The sequence below is a fragment of the Schistocerca piceifrons genome, chromosome 1, assembly GCF_021461385.2.
Source record: "Schistocerca piceifrons isolate TAMUIC-IGC-003096 chromosome 1, iqSchPice1.1, whole genome shotgun sequence".
Lineage (NCBI taxonomy): Eukaryota > Metazoa > Arthropoda > Insecta > Orthoptera > Acrididae > Schistocerca > Schistocerca piceifrons.
This window is the reverse complement of record NC_060138.1, coordinates 773,999,460-774,019,780: the sequence shown is the minus strand read 5'-3', so window position 1 is coordinate 774,019,780 and position 20,321 is coordinate 773,999,460. Positions and strand designations below refer to the sequence as shown.

Here is a 20,321-nt window from a genome sequence, read left to right as displayed (position 1 = left end):
GTTGCCGAACGTAATGGCGCCAGTCAGGTGTCACCGCTCCTCCGCCTTTGTCTCGGCCGCCACTGCTGACTCCGCGGCAGGCCCGCGGATCGTGCCCCAGCCTCGCTACACTAAACCCATCGGCACACGGACAGTGCCGAGTTCAACGTTCTGGTGAACGCTCAGAAACGATGCGATTTGTGCATATGGTACATGTGCCTTGACGTGGTATACGCGATCGCAGCGCTCTCTAGTGACAATTCTCAGCTGTGCCTGGCTCGCAGGTCACACTGTTTACGAAATGGGTGGACGTAAAATTCCTACCTCCTAAAACGCACATTGCCTCCATTGTTCAATGTGCTAGTCATGTTCCGTCTGTAGTAAGGTCAAAGAAAAACTTCAAAATCCATGAACATCGTGTAGAGCAAAAAACATAGCCCTATAATACTTCCGTTACAAATAGTGCTATGCAATTTCACAATAACTCTTCTCATAAGATAAAATTTATTTCGCCAATCTCATTTTTTAGTAAAACGTTAACGTCATTATTACTTGATTACCGTTCCCATTCAGCAGCAGAATCTTTGTAACATATGAAATATAAAACTTAAAACAAGAAAGTGCAAAATATGTCACTGCAAGTAGTGCAAGCTGTCTTGTGCACCAAGCCAATCGAAAAAACACAGTCCTCAGAAAGACTGCATATATACGTACATAACATCGATTATTATAAAATATATTTTTATTAAACTAATAAGAAAGTATCAGAACTTTTAATAAACGTGAAGGCTATTAAAAAAAAATTTTTTTTTGGTGCAGTGAGTCGCAAACCAGCGACACATCACATCACACATTACATTTGTGCGACGCTACTCATTGCACTACAGCGACCATGAGCGACGTATGATCATGCTTTGCGTCCTCCTGTATCCTGAAAGATTTAGCCGTCGACATGTTATTAACTGAAATTTAATTATAACAAATTGTACCAAGAACATTCCATTTCTTGTGGATCCTCAGTGTGACGTCGCCTTGAAACGACATACTTCCATAAGTCTTTAACCTCAGCATGACATTTCCCCTCATTTTGTTACAACAAATAGTACAATTAACGACGTGTTTTCGAGCCGGCCGATGTGGCCGAGCGGTTCTAGGCGCTTCAGTGCGAAACCGCGCGACCGCTACGGTCCCAGGTTCGAATCCTGCCTCAGGCATGGATGTGTGTGATGTCCTTAGGTTAGTTAGGTTTAAGTAGTTCTAAGTTCTAGGGGGCTGATGACCTCAGATGTTAAGTGCCATAGTGCTCAGAGCCATTTGAACCATTTTTGAACGGGTTTTCGAGAGATCCTCAATTTGCTGATGCTTAGAAACGGCATATATACACATGGGCTTCTTCCGAAATTTTTACAAAGGTACAGACGGTGTTTAGAAAGGATAGATTGCATGCAACCGGTGGTGGAGTGTTCGTCGCTGTTAGTAGTAGTTTATCCTGTAGTGAAGTAGAAGTGGATAGTTCCTGTGAATTATTATGGGTGGAGGTTACACTAAACAACCGAACTAGGTTAATAATTGGCTCCTTTTACCGACCTCCCGACTCAGCAGCATTAGTGGCAGAACAACTGAGAGAAAATTTGGAATACATTTCACATAAATTTTCTCAGCATGTTATAGTCTTAGGTGGAGATTTCAATTTACCAGATATAGACTGGGACACTCAGATGTTTAGGACGGGTGGTAGGGACAGAGCATCGAGTGACATTATACTGACTGCACTATCCGAAAATTACCTCGAGCAATTAAACAGAGAACCGACTCGTGGAAATAACATCTTGGACCTACTGATAACAAACAGACTCGAACTTTTCGACTCTGTATGTACAGAACAGGGAATCAGTGATCATAAGGCCGTTGCAGCATCCCTGAATATGGAAGTTAATAGGAATATAAAAAAAGGGAGGAAGGTTTATCTGTTTAGCAAGAGTAATAGAAGGCAGATTTCAGACTACCTAACAGATCAAAACGAAAATTTCTGTTCCGACACTGACAATGTTGAGTGTTTATGGAAAAAGTTCAAGGCAATCGTAAAATGCGTTTTAGACAGGTACGTGCCGAGTAAAACTTTGAGGGACGGGAAAAACCCACCGTGGTACAACAACAAAGTTAGGAAACTACTGCGAAAGCAAAGAGAGTTCCACTCCAAGTTTAAACGCAGCCAAAACCTCTCAGACAAACAGAAGCTAAACGATTTCAAAGTTAGCATAAGGAGGGCTATGCGTGAAGCGTTCATTGAATTCGAAAGTAAAATTCTATGTACCGACTTGACAGAAAATCCTAGGAAGTTCTGGTCTTACGTTAAATCAGTAAGTGGCTCGAAACAGCATATCCAGACACTACGGGATGATGATGGCATTGAAACAGAGGATGACTCGCGTAAAGCTGAAATACTAAACACCTTTTTCCAAAGCTGTTTCACAGAGGAAGACCGCACTGCAGTTCCTTCTCTAAATCCTCGCACAAACGAAAAAATGGCTGACATCGAAATAAGTGTCCAAGGAATAGAAAAGCAACTGGAATCACTCAATAGAGGAAAGTCCAATGGACCTGACGGGATGCCAATTCGATTCTACACAGAGTACGCGAAAGAACTTGCCCCCCTTCTAACAGCCGTGCACCGCAAGTCTCTAGAGGAACGGAGGGTTCCAAACGATTGGAAAAGAGCGCAAATAGTCCCAGTCTTCAAGAAAGGTCGTCGAGCAGATGCGCAAAACTATAGACCTATATCTCTTACGTCGATCTCTTGTAGAATTTTAGAACATGTTTTTTGCTCGCGTATCATGTCATTTCTGGAAACCCAGAATCTACTATGTAGGAATCAACATGGATTCCGGAAACAGCGATCGTGTGAGACCCAACTCGCCTTATTTGTTCATGAGACCCAGAAAATATTAGATACAGGCTCCCAGGTAGACGCTATTTTTCTTGACTTCCGGAAGGCGTTCGATACAGTTCCGCACTGTCGCCTGATAAACAAAGTAAGAGCCTACGGAATATCAGACCAGCTGTGTGGCTGGATTGAAGAGTTTTTAGCAAACAGAACACAGCATGTTGTTATCAATGGAGAGACGTCTACAGACGTTAAAGTAACCTCTGGCGTGCCACAGGGGAGTGTTATGGGACCATTGCTTTTCACAATATATGTAAATGACTTAGTAGATAGTGTCGGAAGTTCCATGCGGCTTTTCGCGGATGATGCTGTAGTATACAGAGAAGTTGCAGCATTAGAAAATTGTAGTGAAATGCAGGAAGATCTGCAGCGGATAGGCACTTGGTGCAGGGAGTGGCAACTGACCCTTAACATAGACAAATGTAATGTATTGCGAATACATAGAAAGAAGGATCCTTTATTGTATGATTATATGATAGCGGAACAAACACTGGTAGCAGTTACTTCTGTAAAATATCTGGGAGTATGTGTGCGGAACGATTTGAAGTGGAATGATCATATAAAATTAATTGTTGGTAAGGCGGGTACCAGGTTGAGATTCATTGGGAGAGTGCTTAGAAAATGTAGTCCATCAACAAAGGAGGTGGCTTACAAAACACTCGTTCGACCTATACTTGAGTATTGCTCATCAGTGTGGGATCCGTACCAGATCGGTCTGACGGAGGAGATAGAGAAGATCCAAAGAAGAGCGGCGCGTTTCGTCACAGGGTTATTTGGTAACCGTGATAGCGTTACGGAGATGTTTAATAAACTCAAGTGGCAGACTCTGCAAGAGAGGCGCTCTGCATCGCGGTGTAGCTTGCTCGCCAGGTTTCGAAAGGGTGCGTTTCTGGATGAGGTATCGAATATATTGCTTCCCCCTACTTATACCTCCCGAGGAGATCACGAATGTAAAATTAGAGAGATTAGAGCGCGCACGGAGGCTTTCAGGCAGTCGTTTTTCCCGCGAACCATACGCGACTGGAACAGGAAAGGGAGGTAATGACAGTGGCACGTAAAGTGCCCTCCGCCACACACCGTTGGGTGGCTTGCGGAGTATCAATGTAGATGTAGATGTAGATGTAGAACTGAAAGCCAATACTGCGTCCCGCGGCTCTGTACTGAAGAGAGATGGCATGGTTGTGACGTAGGTGGCGTTCTTCCATGTCATTGCTCAATGTCCTAAGGCACGTTCAGAATATCTGTTGTGCTTAATATTGCACTGAACGTTCGGAAAGACTTCCCAACGTGCTTTTGCCCTGCAATGACATCAGAAACTCCACACGTTCAACGTTCGAATACACGGTTCGTGTGCCGATGTCTTAAAGCCGTGCTTTTACGAGACGTCTTTAACATCGCGAAGTACGCCAGACGTTGTATCCGTCGTGGCTGCTGTATGCTCTGAAATGGCCTGCTGCATCTCACGGAACGTGTTCCTCATCGTGATTTGCGACCGCGGCGCTCTCCGCGGCAGTTGTCGCCTGTATCTGGCGTGCTAATCAAACAGCGTGCTCACGGAAAGAGACGCTCGTGAAATATTTGTGTCAACTCTTGTTGTTGTCAAAGAAGGGCGGAGAAAATCACGGAGAAGACTGTGGACTCGTCGATGGCTGGAACATCGAGTTGCGGGTGGAAGAATACAACGGTCTGAGATACATGTTAGCAGACGTTACTCGTTAACTCAAGTAAATCTCCATCACATTTTCAGTTTTAAATTGAATATAGTTTGAGTATAGTGTTCAGTGTCAGTTTGTGCAAGGATAGTACTCATATACTTGGTGTTGTAGTAACATACTTCATCACATAGGTTTCAAGATCGAGACTTGTTTCGTAACTTCATTCGAATGAAAGGGGAGACAAGATACAGACATGAGGCAATCTACAAAACCATGATATAGGTGTATATGTTTGACACAAAGTTTCACTGTAGCAGAAACTTGCAGTGTGTAACTTGCATTTGCTCTCTGACATAGACTGGCAGTCACGTTAAGATTTATGGCCACTGAGGAAACATTCCAGTCGTTGGTCTATGCAACAAAAATTGCAGCACATACATTATTTCTAATAAAAACATCTACTAATGCAGGTAAAACTTCTATGAAATTAACAAGCAAGCCTTAGAATCTTTCAGAAAACGAAAGTGAAAAAGGAACTGGAAATAACTAGACCAGAAACTGCTACCTTTCTTTATACAGCGTGGTCAGAAAAAGTCTGAAAAGCTTGTAAGAGTGTTGTAGGGTGGATAGTGCTGGGAAATATTGTTAAGAAAAAAATCTGCATGTTTCGCCGTTTCTGAAAAGCTTGTAAGAGTGTTGCAGGGTGGATAGTGCTGGGAGATATTGTTAAGAAAAAAATCGGTATGTTTCGCCGTTTCCGAGCTATTGGCATTGAAGTTAGCCATCAAGCCGTTGCCAGCGCAGCTTCAAGCGACCCATCAGAGACGGCGTCGCCAAACATGTTCTTCATTTGGTTTTCCCAAAACCGAACAAGCGGGCGATACTAGGACCGAACCCGAGCCAAAGGCTGAGCGGTGTCGTGCGCTATCATCTACGACATGAGAGCAGCCGACACTAACTGTATCTAGTCGCAACAAGGCGGCATCCACATTGCACAATGGGTGCAGACAAAAAGAAAAAAAAAGAAAGGGAGGACGATTAGGGTTTGACGTTTCGTCAACAGTGACACCATTCGAGATGGAAAACGAGCTCATATTACGGAAGGAAATCAGCCATGTCCTTTTTCAGGCTGATACGTTTCCTATAGTCCTTTACAAAGGAATCATCCCGGCCTCTACTGAAAGTGATGTCAGAAAATCACGGAAAACCTAAATCAGGTTGGCCGACGGGGATTTGAACCTCTGTCCGCCCGAATGTGAGTCTTTACGAATGGACTCCGCCATATTGCCCTGGCTCCTGTTCTGGTGTGCTATGGTATCGTGGCACGCGGATTTCAGAGTGTGCCAGGACTGCAGGCATTTACCTTAAAATATTAATTACGTACCTTTATCTTTTCATGTAATTATTACAACGTTATGCCAACCTTTCTACAACGCGGAACCTGAATAACATGTGAATAAAATTTACTGATTCATTGTGTTACTTTTATTTTTTCACTAGGGCAGCAATCATGACCGTGTAGTCTTATGTATGAAGCTCAATTGTATATGAATTATTCAACACAGTTTGCATCACCTGTATATCTGCGAAAACTAGAATAATTACCAGTTATATGCAGTTGTTTCAGGACTATTTTTCTGGCTTTTTTCTCGCAATGGCGAGCAATTGGTAGGTATGGTATCTTGTACGAGAGTACTGGCAGGGAAAATGTGTTGTGGATGTGTGTCGGCAAATCATTTGAATTGTCCTTAAAGTATTTAAGAAGATATACACACAAATATATTCGTGGTGTCTGTCCCGTCCGGAATCTTGTATATGGCTGACTTACCTTGTCCCATAAAAAAGAAAAATTCTGGTAAACTGTTGACTATAAAGATCTCATTTGTGAAATTTCAGTAACGTTATTTATCTTTTTAAAAATGTGTGTTCTGGTAAATTTGAATAGTGTCTTGCTATGTTGCAGGGATTATTGTGTTTCAAAAGAACAAATGAAAATCTCATGTTTTCGAAAAACAGCTTGCCTTGTTCCCCAATTAGCCACTGTCAATAAGGTCTGGTCTCAGGTCTGCCACAATTCTGAAGCGTCAAAGAAAAAATTTGCCATGTCAGGTTTTTGAATCATGGAGAAGAACGTGACCAATGAGGTGGAGCATCGGGTTTACGTCACAAACTGAACATATTGTATAAAGTAATACGTAGTTGAACTCCATATTTGATGGTTTTTATATTATAGACTACGTGGTATAAGCTGTTTCAAAGCAGCAGCACATGAAGGATCTCTCTAAAACACATTGTTTAAGGTAAGATTTGTTATAACACAATGACAGCAAACTACATATCGGTAGTTAAAGTTTTTTCGTATTTGATGCTTTTCGTGTTGTAACTTGCGTGCTGTGATAGTGTACAGTTTCAGTTCTGTGCTGAATGGTGATTTAACAAAAGTGCGTCATTTTTCGTACATTTCGTCATAGTTAAATATCAGATAATGACATTTATAGTTACAGTCTTTAATCACTGTATACCATTAACTTACATTCTGCTGTCATGGTGAAGCCGTAGAGTAGTCGATAAGGAGTTAGCTATACAGGTTAGTCAGAAGCAGCCTGGAAAGCTTGTAAGGGTGTTGCATTGGGGGCGGGGGTGGCCATAGAAAACGTATATCAGACTGAAGGAACGTTAGGGATTTGACGTTCCGTCGACAACGAGGCCATTGGAGACGCAGCACGAGGGCAGGTCAAGTAAGTTGATAAAGAAAATCGGCCGCGTCCTTTCAAAAGGAACCATCACTGCATTTGTCGTGAGTGACTTAGGAGAAACACTGGAAATGTTAATCTAAATGCAAGTATAGTGTATTTTCATTGCGATTAATCAGATCGGTTGGATCCGGAATCCTTATTACAAAGTTACGTATCCTACTTACTTTGCATTTTAATTGTTATCACAGTTGAAAGTTGGGTATTCCTGCAGAGAATCGTAGATTCTTATCAAGAGCAAAGCTTTCATCTAGGGTCAGTAAATGCTTTCTCATTAATCTTCTTCAGTTATTGTGAAAGTTAGATGAAAATATATGATGGCGAGTAATGCACAGTGTTGTAAGCAACTGACAAGCACACGCTTCTCACGTCCAAGTAAGTTCCCTCCCTGTCCTGCGTGTGCACTGGATGGCTGCATCTGTTCGGATCAACAAGTGCGGGTGCCAACAGCGTCCATCGTGAGTACTGATACACTGCGACGTTCGTAGATTTTTAACAAGTTGTCCACGTGAGTGAATTAGCAACACGCACAACGCAAACGGCACGTTTTTAGGCAAAAATGATCATTTGTGCTTCCCACAAATGGCCCAAAACATTATCACTTATGATATCTAGAAAAGATGTCATAAAAAGTCGCATAAACTCCAGCGTCATGATAAATGATGCTTGTATTCGTGCTTTTCATAAAAGAGAACTAAACATGCGTAGATAATAATTTCAATTGTAGCTTGATATCATTTTCTTCATAAGCGGCTGACTGTTGTGTCTGTTGTTTGAGTCCTGAAAGAAAATGATTGGCAGTATCCCATGCTGCGTATCTTGTTTTCAGTTGACAGGTGACACTCGCATTTCATGAAATCTTATACAGAGCATTGACGATTCTCTTTGTGTAGGCAGCGTTCCTCGTAGATCTTCTTGATCTAGTTACCAAATAAATTAGCTGCAACCAGCCATTTTGTAATAAAAGTGTAATTAAGTATGCGTTACGTATTTGCACGTGTCATTATGTACAGTTCGTACTGGGCTGCAATTTGAGACTAAGTAGAGACATCCTTATTTTAAGCTAAAATCGTTCTGTCAAAAGTTATATTGCTTTCTGGAGAAAACTAACGATGTTTGTAAAACTTATTTCAACGTAGCTCACTAGATGCTTGTCAGTTGCAGGTTCTAAGTATAATTAATTCATATAATATTCCGTGTTAAAACTTACGTTTTTGTTTAATGCTTTGTAATTGAGTGTATGGCCAGAAGACTCTAAAAGTACAACTGGACGTAAAGAGTATGTGAATAAAATAACGAATACAAGAATCGACTGATTTCTCATAAGAATTAAATAATAAATATTCTACACGCCTGTCAGTTCAAAGAAATTCATTTTTGGAAAGCAATAAGCTGCTTCTTAAACAAATAATCATAGTAATAATCACACATGTTATTAGTTTTCCTAACGGATTTATAACTACGTAGCAAAAAATAGTCTTTAGTTTGGTTGTGCCGCAGGAAGCGCGGCTCAACAGTAGCATTAGGTGACTTACAGTTTTGCACTCAATTTGCGTTAACCTTGAGTAGTAAATACGTAAGAGATATACTAGTAATGATCAGAAATTGTCCTAAAATTAGTACTGAAGAATTAAACTATATATGATTAAGTAGATGAAAACAGATTATTTGTTGTAGGTCTGAATATTTCGATGTAGTTACTGGCGAAAACATCAATAATCTACAAAGATCTTGTCGCTGAGTAATTTCATCACGGAAAATTAAGACCTACTTATACCGTCTGTAATCCAAAATAGTGTATGGAAATGTGGAATGATTAACGTGTCAGGCTTTTATATGTTTGTCATAATTCTTCTGGAACGATGTCGTAGCACACTACCCTACATTTTACGTCCCAGGAAGCTGCAATATGCGCTTATTAAATGCAATTATTTATTTTCTACGATGGTATATCATCGTGGCTTTTCTGCAATTACATAGTTATGAGTTACTCGAAGTTGGAGGGTAGTGGCATCAAGTCAGTGTTTGCCGAGGGCAAACTCTGTTACTGGTAGTAGTGTTAGTAGTTAGCAGCTTATTGCAAACTATTCAAGGAAACAACCTCCGTATGGTTTTGTGTCATATTCTGTAGAATTAATGTATCGGTACGTGGGATCCATTTCTGAGTCCTCGTTGTCGTGGGATATCGTGTGAAGACCTCCACTGGGCTGAACGGTGCCTTTTTATTCGACAGTCAGCGATAGCTGCCGCTATCCGTTTATAGCATCGTCTCTCACCACACTGCTTGTTAAATGTGGGGCATTTTATTGGCTGTGCCCTGCGCTACCGCTAAGTTCTCGTGCTGTGGCTTGACTGAGGGACATCACACACTGCCAGCTGCTCTGTCTCGGGCAGGCTGTGTGCGGGAATGAGCACGCGTTGCCGCCCGCCGAGAGTTCGTGCCGAGCACCCATAACGCCGCCTTGACGGGCCGTGACGTACGCGTGCCTCCGAGATACGCATCGGCGCCGTGCTTCATTTACTGACACTCGGCCGATCCCCTCGCTTTTACAGAAACCTTTTGTTCGTTGTGTGGGCCTATCCTCGCATATATTCACAAAAGACACGGATCAGAATTCAGTATTCTGATAAACGCCAGAAGCTTCATTGTTTACTAGCTCCTGTTATTCTATCCGTACAAGTTTAAATTGCTGTAATACATTGTCGATCGTGAAGCAAAGAAGTATGCTGAGGTTCGCAGGACAGCAGAAATATTCCATCAAAAGAGTTCTTATACGTGTTTGCCTATTTCTTATGTTACTCCGTAGTCTGTTGGGTAAGTATAAGAGACAAGTTTTTGCCATGAAGAAAGAGAATCGTGCTCACCTAATGTTTCGTGACAGACAAGCCCGAAGTGGTAGCCTCTCTGTCGTTTTTTGTAGTTTAGTATTCCCCTGTATTTGCTAATGGTTTCTCTTCCGTTACCAATGCAAATATCCGATCCAACAAAATTTCGCGTGACCCCCCAATACAATGTCATTGTCTATGAGTTACTAAGACGTAGCGTCAAAATAAGATAGAGTGAAAAAAATTTGCTGTGACGAGAAAAGTGAAGAGGTAAGTGGAGCGTTGCTTCATACGGGTTGGATCACCTAACCCGCTGATCTCAAATATTTCCGGGGCCGTTGAAGACATCGGTATTATGTTATCATTCAAATTGCTTCTAAGAGAGTCCTCACTAAGCGCTTGTAATTTTTTTTTATTTCAGTTTAAGTTTTGCGAGTAGAGACAACGATATCAACTTTGTTTTTCTAGTGTTAGTAGGCTCTCCTTAAATTACCGTAGCATCGTTGATATGAGGGTGGTGAATTCAACGCCGTATCGTTAACCGAGTAGTTTTGTTGAAATTGAATTACGTCCATCAGTCATGAGCTAACTCATAAGTGTAAAAAGTAAGCAAGTATGTCGCATTATATTACATATGTGAAAACAGAGTACTTGCCGACACAGATACCAGTGTCGAAGAGACTTACTTATTCTCTGTAGGCAGCGCTAATACGTCGAATGCTTTTAAATGTGATCAAATGTCTGTAGCGAGTCATTTCTTTACGGAGAACACAGGAGGAGGAGAACAGTTGGGTCATACACATAAAGATATCCTGACTGATAGCGCCCGTCAGTATGTTAATTTTCAGAATGAACAAAACTACCGTAGTTACAACGCCAGTGGAAGGAGTAGGGGGTATGCATGCAAGGAGTGGAGCGAGGGAAGTTTCTGTTCTGGTTGTCGTTTTTCAAAATCCACAGATTAGGTCCTCTGGAACAAGACCAACGTTACTCGCAATTATTACACAAATGAATTCCATTCCTGTCACCCGCTATGCTTGTAGCAGATAGACCTGTTGCGTTACATAACACGTCTGAAAGTTTGCAGTTTTTTCTTCAAAGTTCTTTTCATCAGCGAATCAACGTTCACTAATGAGACACGTCAATCCAAGAAATATTTTTATTCGACTACTGATAATCAGCTGCGATTAAGAAATGATGCGTAAACGTTTGTTATGGTGTCATAGGTCCTAGCTGCATAGAGATACCATGTCAGATACAGTGATACCGTCTCTGCTATATGAAGTACCAGTGTGTGGCAACAACACGACTTCAGATGAGGCCCTGGTAGTAGGGTCTGAAAACGAGTATTTTGGATGATGACGGACATTTCCATAACTTGCTGAAACCAAATAACTCCAGGGAAGAATCTGTCGGTACTTCCTATCACAGTTTCCCCTTTTTAGGTAATGTTATAATTTTTTTAGTATAATTACGTATTTGGAAATTAAATAGATATAGCATTTATTTGTTCATTTGGATTATTTACTTGAGTGTTTATATTCCGGAGCTTCTGGGCACTGCAGCGTACGTTGTACAATAACCGAATTGACGGAAATAGCCTGCAGACCATATAGTAACAAAAATTATTTGGTCTGCAAAGTCTTGAAGTGTTTATTAATCCAGCGACAGTCTTGAGATGATAAAACCTCCCTAAGTGAATCAAGAAATGAATTATTCGTTATATAGGTTCCGGATCCACTTTACATAACATTTGCAAGGCAAAAATAGCTTTGTAAATCCCTCCTCTTTTTATATACAGATCGCACGCAGTATCGATTTTCAAAGGTGCGGTAAAGATATTACCATGTATCTTTCCGTATTGTTTTCTATTTTCTTCTTCTTCCTCTTCCTCTCCTCCCCGTCTTCAACAGCTTCTTGACAGTAGCTGTGGAATTTTAATTGCGTTGGGATTCGTGTATGTCTGCCTCAGATAAAATTCGTATTCTAAATTGCAAAGTCACAACTATTGACTCAGGATAAACGAGCTGAAGAGAGGAATTCTCGAGGCGCAGTGTCTAAGCCTGAGACTCTAAGGGACAACGGACTCTAAGAGAACCAACCATGAAAAATTGTGAGAATATACAAGACGCAGCACTCAAGTATATATAAACAGACCAGTCCGTGAACTGGCAATGAGTAGTCGGACGTGACAGAGAGAGTAAGGTTTTGATTTCCAGTTGCGAAGATTATGTTAGCCAGCTCCTAAATGGTTGTGAACACAGGAATGGAACTGTGCGTTCCTTTAAAAGCTGTCATACTTCACATGTGAATACCAGTACATTATCAGTGTGAGTGGTCCTTATTTTCATAGGGATTTTATATTTTAATAGGTTTGTATCTCGTGAATGAAAGAAACAGCAGCTTTGGATAATGGACAGTCTCCTAATTTATTTCGCCCTGAAGCTGACAAGCCTTTTTTGTGTACTTTTCTGTGCTATCGTGTTATTTCCTTTAAGTGCACTTTCGCAACCGGATCGTGGTTCTGTCTCAGGGTGGAGATTTAGCGGTTCACGCCTGAGACATCCGCCCCAGCCGCCTCGCTGCCACCTCCCACCTGCAGCCTGCTATAATGCGGCCTGCCTTTGTCTGTTTCAGCTGCACCTGGCGGCGTTGGCCTCTCTGAAAGGCGAGATCCTGGACCTGTCTAATCGCCTGCACACCGTCACCCAGGAACGAGACTTGCTCGAGAAGACCCTCAACAAGACGCAGGTAAGCCCACGTGCTAAGTATTGCCGCACTGTAGACAAGGAACTGATCTCTCGATTGTTGTTGTTGTGGTCTTCAGTCCAGAGACTGGTTTGATGCAGCTCTCTATGCTACTCTATCATGTGCAAGCCTCTTCATCTACGAGTAACTACTGCAGCCTACATCTTTCTGATTCTGCTTACTGTATTAATCTCTTGGTCTCCCTATACCATTTTTATCCTCCACGCTTCCCTCCAGTACTAAATTGGTGATCCCTTGATGCCTCAGAACGTGTTCTACCAAGCGATCCCTTCCTCTTGTCAAGTTGTGCCGCAGATTCCCCTTCTTCTCCCCAGTTCTTTTCAGTACCTCCTCATTAGTTACGTGAACTGCCAATCCTCATTAGTTACGTAAACTGCCAATCTAATCTTCAGCATTCTTTTGTAGCACCACGTTTCGAAAGCTTTCTCTTCTTGTCTAAACTAGTTATCGTCCATGTTTCACTTCCATATATGGCTACACTCCATACAAATACTTCCAGAAAGGACTTCCTGAGACTTAAATCTATACTCGATTTCTCTTCTTCAGAAAGGCTTTCATTGCCATAGCCACTTTACATTTTATATCCTCTCTATTTCGACCATCATCAGTCATCTTGCTTCCGAGACAGCAAAACTCATGTACTACTTTATTTCGACCATCATCAGTCATCTTGCTTCCGAGACAGCAAAACTCATGTATTACTTTAAGTGTCTCATTTCCTAATCTAATTCCCTCACAACACGTGATTTAATTCGACTGCGTTCCATTATCTTCGTTTTCGTTGATGTTCATATTATATCCTTCTTTCAAGACACTGTCTGTTCCAATCACCACCTCTTCCAGGTCCTTTGCCGTCTCTGCCAGAAATACAATGCCGTCGGCAAAGCTCAAAGTTTTCATTTCTTCTCCATCGATTTTAATTCCTACTCCAAATTTTTCTTTTGTTTCTTTTACTGCTTGCTCAATGTATACATTGAATAGCATCGGGGATTGGCTACAACCCTGTCTCACTCCCTTCCCAACCACTGCTTACCTTTGATGCCCCTCGACTCTTATAACTGCCATCTGGTTTCTGTACAAATTGTAAATATCCTTTCGCTCCCTATATTTTACCCCTGCCACCTTCAGAGTTTGAAAGAGTATTCCAGTCAACATTGTCAAAAGTTTTCTCTAAGTCTACAAGTGCTATAAACGTGGGTTTGCCTTTCCTTAATCTTTCTTCTAAGATAAGTCGTAGGGTCAGTATTGCCTCGCGTGTTCCGACATTTCCAAGGAATCTAAACTGATCTTCCCCGAGTTCGCTTTCTACCAGTTTTTCCATTCCTCTGTAAAGAATTCTCGTTAGTATTTGCAACCGTGACTTATTAAACTGATAGTTCTGTAATTTTCACACCTGTCAGCACCTGCTTTCTTTTGTATTGGAATTATTATATTCTCCTCGAAGTCTGAGGACATTTTCTCTATCTCATACATCTTGCTCACCAAATGGAAGTATTTTGTTATAGCTGGCCCACCCAAAGCTATCAGTAGTTCTAATGGATAGTTGTCTACTCCCGGGGCCTTGTTTTGACTTAGGTCTTTCAGTGCTCTGTCAAATTCTTCACGCAGTATCATATCTCCAGTTTCATCCTCATCTACGTCCTCTTCCATTTCCATAATATTGTCTTCAAGTACATCGCCCTTGTATAGACCCTCTATATCCTTCACCCTTCTGCTTTCCCTTCTTTGCTTAAGACTGGTTTTCCGTCTGAGCTCTTGACATTCATACGGGTGGTTCTCTTTTCTCCAAAGGCCTCTTTAACTTTCCTGTAGGCAGTATCTGTCTCACCCCTAGTGATATATGCTTCTACACCCTAGAGTTGTCCTCTAGCCATCCCTGCTTAGCCGATTTACACTTCCTGTCGGTCTCATTTGTGAGACGTCTGTATTCCTTTTCGCCTGCTTCATTTATTGCATTTTTAAAAAAATGGTTCAAATGGCTCTGAGCACTATGGGACTTAACATCTATGGTCATCAGTCCCCTAGAACTTAGAACTACTTAAACCTAACTAACCTAAGGACATCACACACATCCATGCCCGAGGCAGGATTCGAACCTGCGACCGTAGTGGTCGCGCGGTTCCAGACTTTAGCGCCTAGAACCGCTCGACCACCCCGGCCGGCAATATTGCATTTTTATATTTTCTCCTTTCATCAATTAAATTCAATATGTCTTGTGTTACCTAAGGATTTCTACTAGTCCTCGTCTTTTTACCTACTTGATACCCTGCTGCCTTTACTATTTCATGTCTCAAAGCTGCCCATTGTTCTTATATTGTATTTTTCCCTGTTCTTGGGAATCGTTCCGTAATGCCCACTCTGAAACTCTCTACAACCTCTGGATCTTACAGTTTATGCAGATCGCATCTTCTCATATTCCTACCTTTCTGCAGTTTCTTTAGTTGTAATCTATAGTTCAGAACCAATAAATCGTGTTCAGAGTCCACATCTGCCCCTGGAAATGTCTTACAATTTAAAACCTGGTTACTAAATTTGTCTTACCATTATATAATGTATTTGAAACCTTCCAGTGTCTCCAGGTCTCTTCCACCAATACAACCTTCTTTCATGATTCATAAACCAAGTGTTAGCTATGATTAAGTTGTGCTCTGTGCAATATTCTACCAGGTGGCTTCCTCTTACATTCCTTACCACTAGTCCATATTCACCTTCTACTTTTCCTTCTCTTTCGTTTCCTACTATCGAACACCAGTCTCCCATGACTATTAAATTTTTGTCTCCTTTAACAATCTGAATAATTTCTTTTATCCCTGAATACATTTCTTCAATCTCTTCATCTGCGGAACTAGTTGGCATATAAACTTTGTACTACTGTGGTAGGCGTGGGTTTCGTGTTTATCTTGGCTACAATAATGCGTTCACTATGCTGTTCGTAGTAGCTTATCCGCGTTCCTATTTTTTTATTCATTATTAAACCTACTCCTGCATTGCCCATATTTGATTTTGTATTTATAACCCTGTATTCACGTGACCAGAAGTCTGGTTCCTCCTGCCACCAAACTTCACTACTTCCCACTATATCTAACTTTAACCTATCCATTTCAGTTTTTGAATTTTCTAACCCACCTGCCAGATTAAGGGATCTGACATTCCACGCTCCAATCCATAGAACACCAGTTTCCAGTTTTGTTTCTCCTGATAACGACGTCCTCCTGAGTAGTCCCCGCCCGGAGATCCGAATAGGGGACTATTTTACCTCCAGAATATTTTACCCAAGAGGACGCCATCATCATTTAACCATTCAGTAAAGCTACATGCCTTCGGGAAAAATTACGGCTGTAGTTTCCCGTTGCTTTCAGCCGTTAGTAGTATCAACATAGCAAGCTCGTTTTGGTTGATATTACAAGGCCAGATCAATAAATCATCCAGACTATTGCCCCTGCGGCCACTGAAAACGCTACTTGCCCCTCTTCAGAAACCATACGTTTCTCTGGCCTCTGAACAGACACCCCTCCGTTGTGGTTGTACCTATGGTACGGCTATCTGTATGACCGAGGCACGCAAACCGCCCTACCAACGCAAGGTCCATGGTTCATGGAGGGACATCTCGATTATGTCGCATAAATGTTCGTTGGGATTCATGCTGGGCGATCTGGGTGGCCAAATCATTTTCTGGAACTGTCCAGAATGTTCCTCAAACCAACCGTGAACAGTTGTAGCCCCGTGACTCGACGCATTATCATCCAACGAAATCCGGTCGTTGTTTGGTTGCAAATGGTCCCCAAGTAGCCGAACATTACCATTTCCAGTAAATGATCTGTTCCGTTGGAGAGCCCAATTCATTCCATGTAAATACGGCGTACACCATTATGGAGCCACCACCAGCTTGCACAGTGCCTCGTTGATAACTAGGGTCCATGCTTCGTGGAGCCTGTGCCAGATTCCAACTCTACTATCAATTCTTACCAACTGAATTCGGGAGTCGTCTGATCATGCCATGATGTTCCAGATGTCTAAGGTCCAGCCGATAGGGTCACGATCCCACGAGAGGCACTGCAGGCGATCTCGTGCTGTTAGCAAAGGCACTAGCATCGGTCGTCTCCTGCCGTAGCCCATTAATGCGAAACTTCGACGCACTGTCCTAACGGATACGTTCGTCGTACGACCCACATTTCACGCACTGTTGCTTGTCTGTTACCACTGACAACTCTACGCAAACGCCACTGTCCTCTGTCGTTAAGTGAAGGCCGTCGGCCACTGCGTTGTCCGCCCTGAGAGGTGATACCTGAAATTTGGCTCTCGATACACTCTTGGAATTGTGGATCTCGGAATATTGAATTCCTTAACGATTTCCCAAACGGAATGCCCCATGCGTCTTAACTCCAATTACCATTCCACGTACAAAGTCTGTTAATTTCCATCGTTAGGCCATAATCTCGTCGGAAACCTTTTCAAATGAAGCCATAGTCTCGTAGGCGACATTTTCAAATGAATCACCTGAGTGCGAATGACAGCTCCGCCAGCAGTGCACAGCTCTTTTATACCTTGTGTACGCGATTCTTCCGTCATCTGTATAAGAGCATGTCGCTACCTCAGTGTACTGTAGAAACAGGCGAGTGTTTTATGGCGTTGGAAGAAATATGTTGGGGACAATAAGAGAACAAAAATAAGAAAGACTAGCCCAAGTTTATTAATGTTTATGGTAGACATGCAGCACCACCGTTTTTTAGGGTTCTGTACCTCTGTCCGTCAAAACGAAACCCTTCGAGGTTAACTTCGTTGTCTGTCTGTCTGTGTCCGCCTGCTTACCTGACTGGTAACGTGTTTGCCTACCATGCAGGGGCCTCTGGTTCTATTCCCGACCGGGTTGGAGATTTTCTCCGCTGGGACTGGGTGTTGTCCTGCCCTCATCAACCATTTCACCATCACTGACGCGCAAGTCGCCCAATGCGGCGTCATCTGAAGTAAGACTTGCACCCAGCCCCGGTTGTGGCTTCGCGGCCATCAGTGGAACACGATCTTTTTTTTTTCTGCCTGTCCGACTATTCAAAACACTTGTTTTCGGGGACGTGTAGACATAGAAAGTTGATATTTTTATCAAATTCACTGGTGAGCCATAACATTTTGACCACTTGCTTAATAGCTTGTTGAACCATCTTTGTAACGTAATATATCGGCGACTCTTCGTATCATCGATTCTACAGTTCGTCGGTGGATTTGTGGAGCTGTGTGGCATCAGGTGTCTACGCACAAATCATGTAATCCCCGTAAATAACTGGCCACTGATTTGTGTTCGCGGTAGTGGCCTTCGGTAGCGACCTAGATGAAAACCAACGGATTCACATAAGACGAACTTGGTGGCCAAGACATTAACGTGATTTCGATACCATGCTCCTCGAACCACTGTAGCACGATCCTAGCTTGTAGACGGGCTGCTCCTTTATCATCATGTTTTCTTCTTTACTAGTTGTCATCTGTCCAGTGCTAAAGTAGGCCTCTTCCATTTCTGTCGATTCTGTGCCGTCGGTTTGCACCGTTTTCCAGCAGTCTTCGCCTTTTACGAGAGATGGACATGCTGTTAGGTAAACAATTTTTTTTTTTTTAATGCGGAGTGTACATTAAATCTGGGAACACTTTCAATTATTTATTGCACAATAACTAAACATTTTACAGATGTCATAATATTGCATTTTGAGGATAAACTCGGAAAGTTTATTCGATATGCGAACCATGAGTGGCCCGGCAGACGTCAGTACAGTAATCGAATTCTTGCCATACCCGTCCCAGCATGGCATCGTCCACTGTGGCAGTCGCTTCCCGTATTCTCCCCCGGAGCTCTGTAACATCACGTGGTAGAGGCGGTACATACACCAGATCTTTAATGTGTCCCCCATAGTGAGATCTGGTGATTGGAGGGTTATTTGATGAAACAGCTGTCCCCTTCTTTAGCACAGCCGACCCATCGATGCGGCAGCTCCGCGTTCAGGTACCCATGAACTTCATGATGAAAATGGGGTGGAGTCCCATCCTGCTGAAAGATGAACGGATAGTCCGATTGCATTTGAGGCATCAGCCATTACTGCAACATGTCCAAGAAGGAATATCCAGTGACAATGCTCTCGGCGAAGAAGAATGGTCCGTATAGTTCTCGACGTAAAAAAAAAAAAAAAAAAAACCATTTACCTTTGGGGAATCACGCTCAAATTCAGTGCATTCATGTGGATGCTTTGTACCCCAGGTTCGACAGTTATGCTTGTTCACGTTCCCATTGGTGTGAAAAGTGGCTTCGTCGCTATAAATTAAGCCACCGACAATACATCCCCATGCTCCTTCAATTGTTACAACTGCGAACAAAACTCAAAACGCTCGTCTTTGTCGTCGTCATTGAGCTTCTGCAGTAGCTCCAATTTTGAATGGTTTCATGGACAGCTTCTGTCTCAGGACTTTCCACGCTGTCATTGGAGCCATTTCGAGTTCACGGGATGCACGACGCAGCGATTTCTTTGGACTCCTTATGAATGTCTCTCGCACGCGCTCCACATTCACTTCACTCACACTGGGACGTCCACTTCTCTTTGCCAGGCTCAAGCAGCCCGTCGTAACGAATTTGTTGTGCCAATGGTAAATGGACTTCCTTGTTGGTGGCTTCTTACCGTACTTGGGTCTAAACATTCTTTGAGCAGCTGTAGCACACTTGTTTGTGTCTAACTCCAGCACACAGAAAGCTCGCTCCGCACCTGAACTCGCCATGTTTGCGACTAGCGCTGACGATCGGCAAATTACCAAACTTTCAGGGTTTCTTTTCCAAATGACATATGTATGATATCTGTAAAATGTTTGATACTTGTGCAATAAATAATTTAAAGTGTTCACGGACTTCATATACACCCTGTATATTGTAGCGATTCTCATGTTTGCAACAAACTTCTTAAGCCTAATCCCGTGATAGTTATGTCTCCAAAGCCACACTTTTACATTTGTTTACTAACCTCTGTGATGTTGACGTAACCCATTATGGCCAGGCAGTATCTTTTTGATATTATTCAGAATCTGGTAGTAAATGCTATCTGTATCCCCTCTGAGTATCCTGAAATCAGTGTGTTTTCTGTATTACGTGAAGTTTGTCAGGTTTAGAGAATACTATGGGGTTGGTTAGACTATAGCAGCAATGAATCTCCTTCATTACCGTAATTAGTTTGTTTCTGTATTTATTTTTAAGTATTTATTATCTGTATTAAAATGGCCACTCGCTCCCGAGTGGCGAAACACATGTTTTTTTCGGAGATGCTGAATATAAATTTTCGTCACTTCCGTCACAAGCCACACGTCCGGTATCATTTTCCACATTCATCAGTAAGGAAGCAATAGCAGCGCCGAAATGTTATAGCAGGAAGG

The 20,321-nt window shown here is 42.3% G+C and overlaps 1 protein-coding gene across 4 annotated transcripts in view; it reads left to right on the top strand.

Moving 5' to 3' along the window:
• The window catches only part of LOC124712492 (colorectal mutant cancer protein), a 613,504-nt gene that overhangs the window by 513,887 nt on the left and 79,296 nt on the right, over window positions 1-20,321 (top strand). For all 4 annotated transcript variants that reach the window (XM_047242790.1, XM_047242798.1, XM_047242807.1 and 1 more), the window contains one exon: window positions 12,795-12,908. In XM_047242790.1, the coding sequence (XP_047098746.1) occupies window positions 12,795-12,908 (114 nt within the window). The remainder of the gene's footprint in view (window positions 1-12,794; window positions 12,909-20,321) is intronic.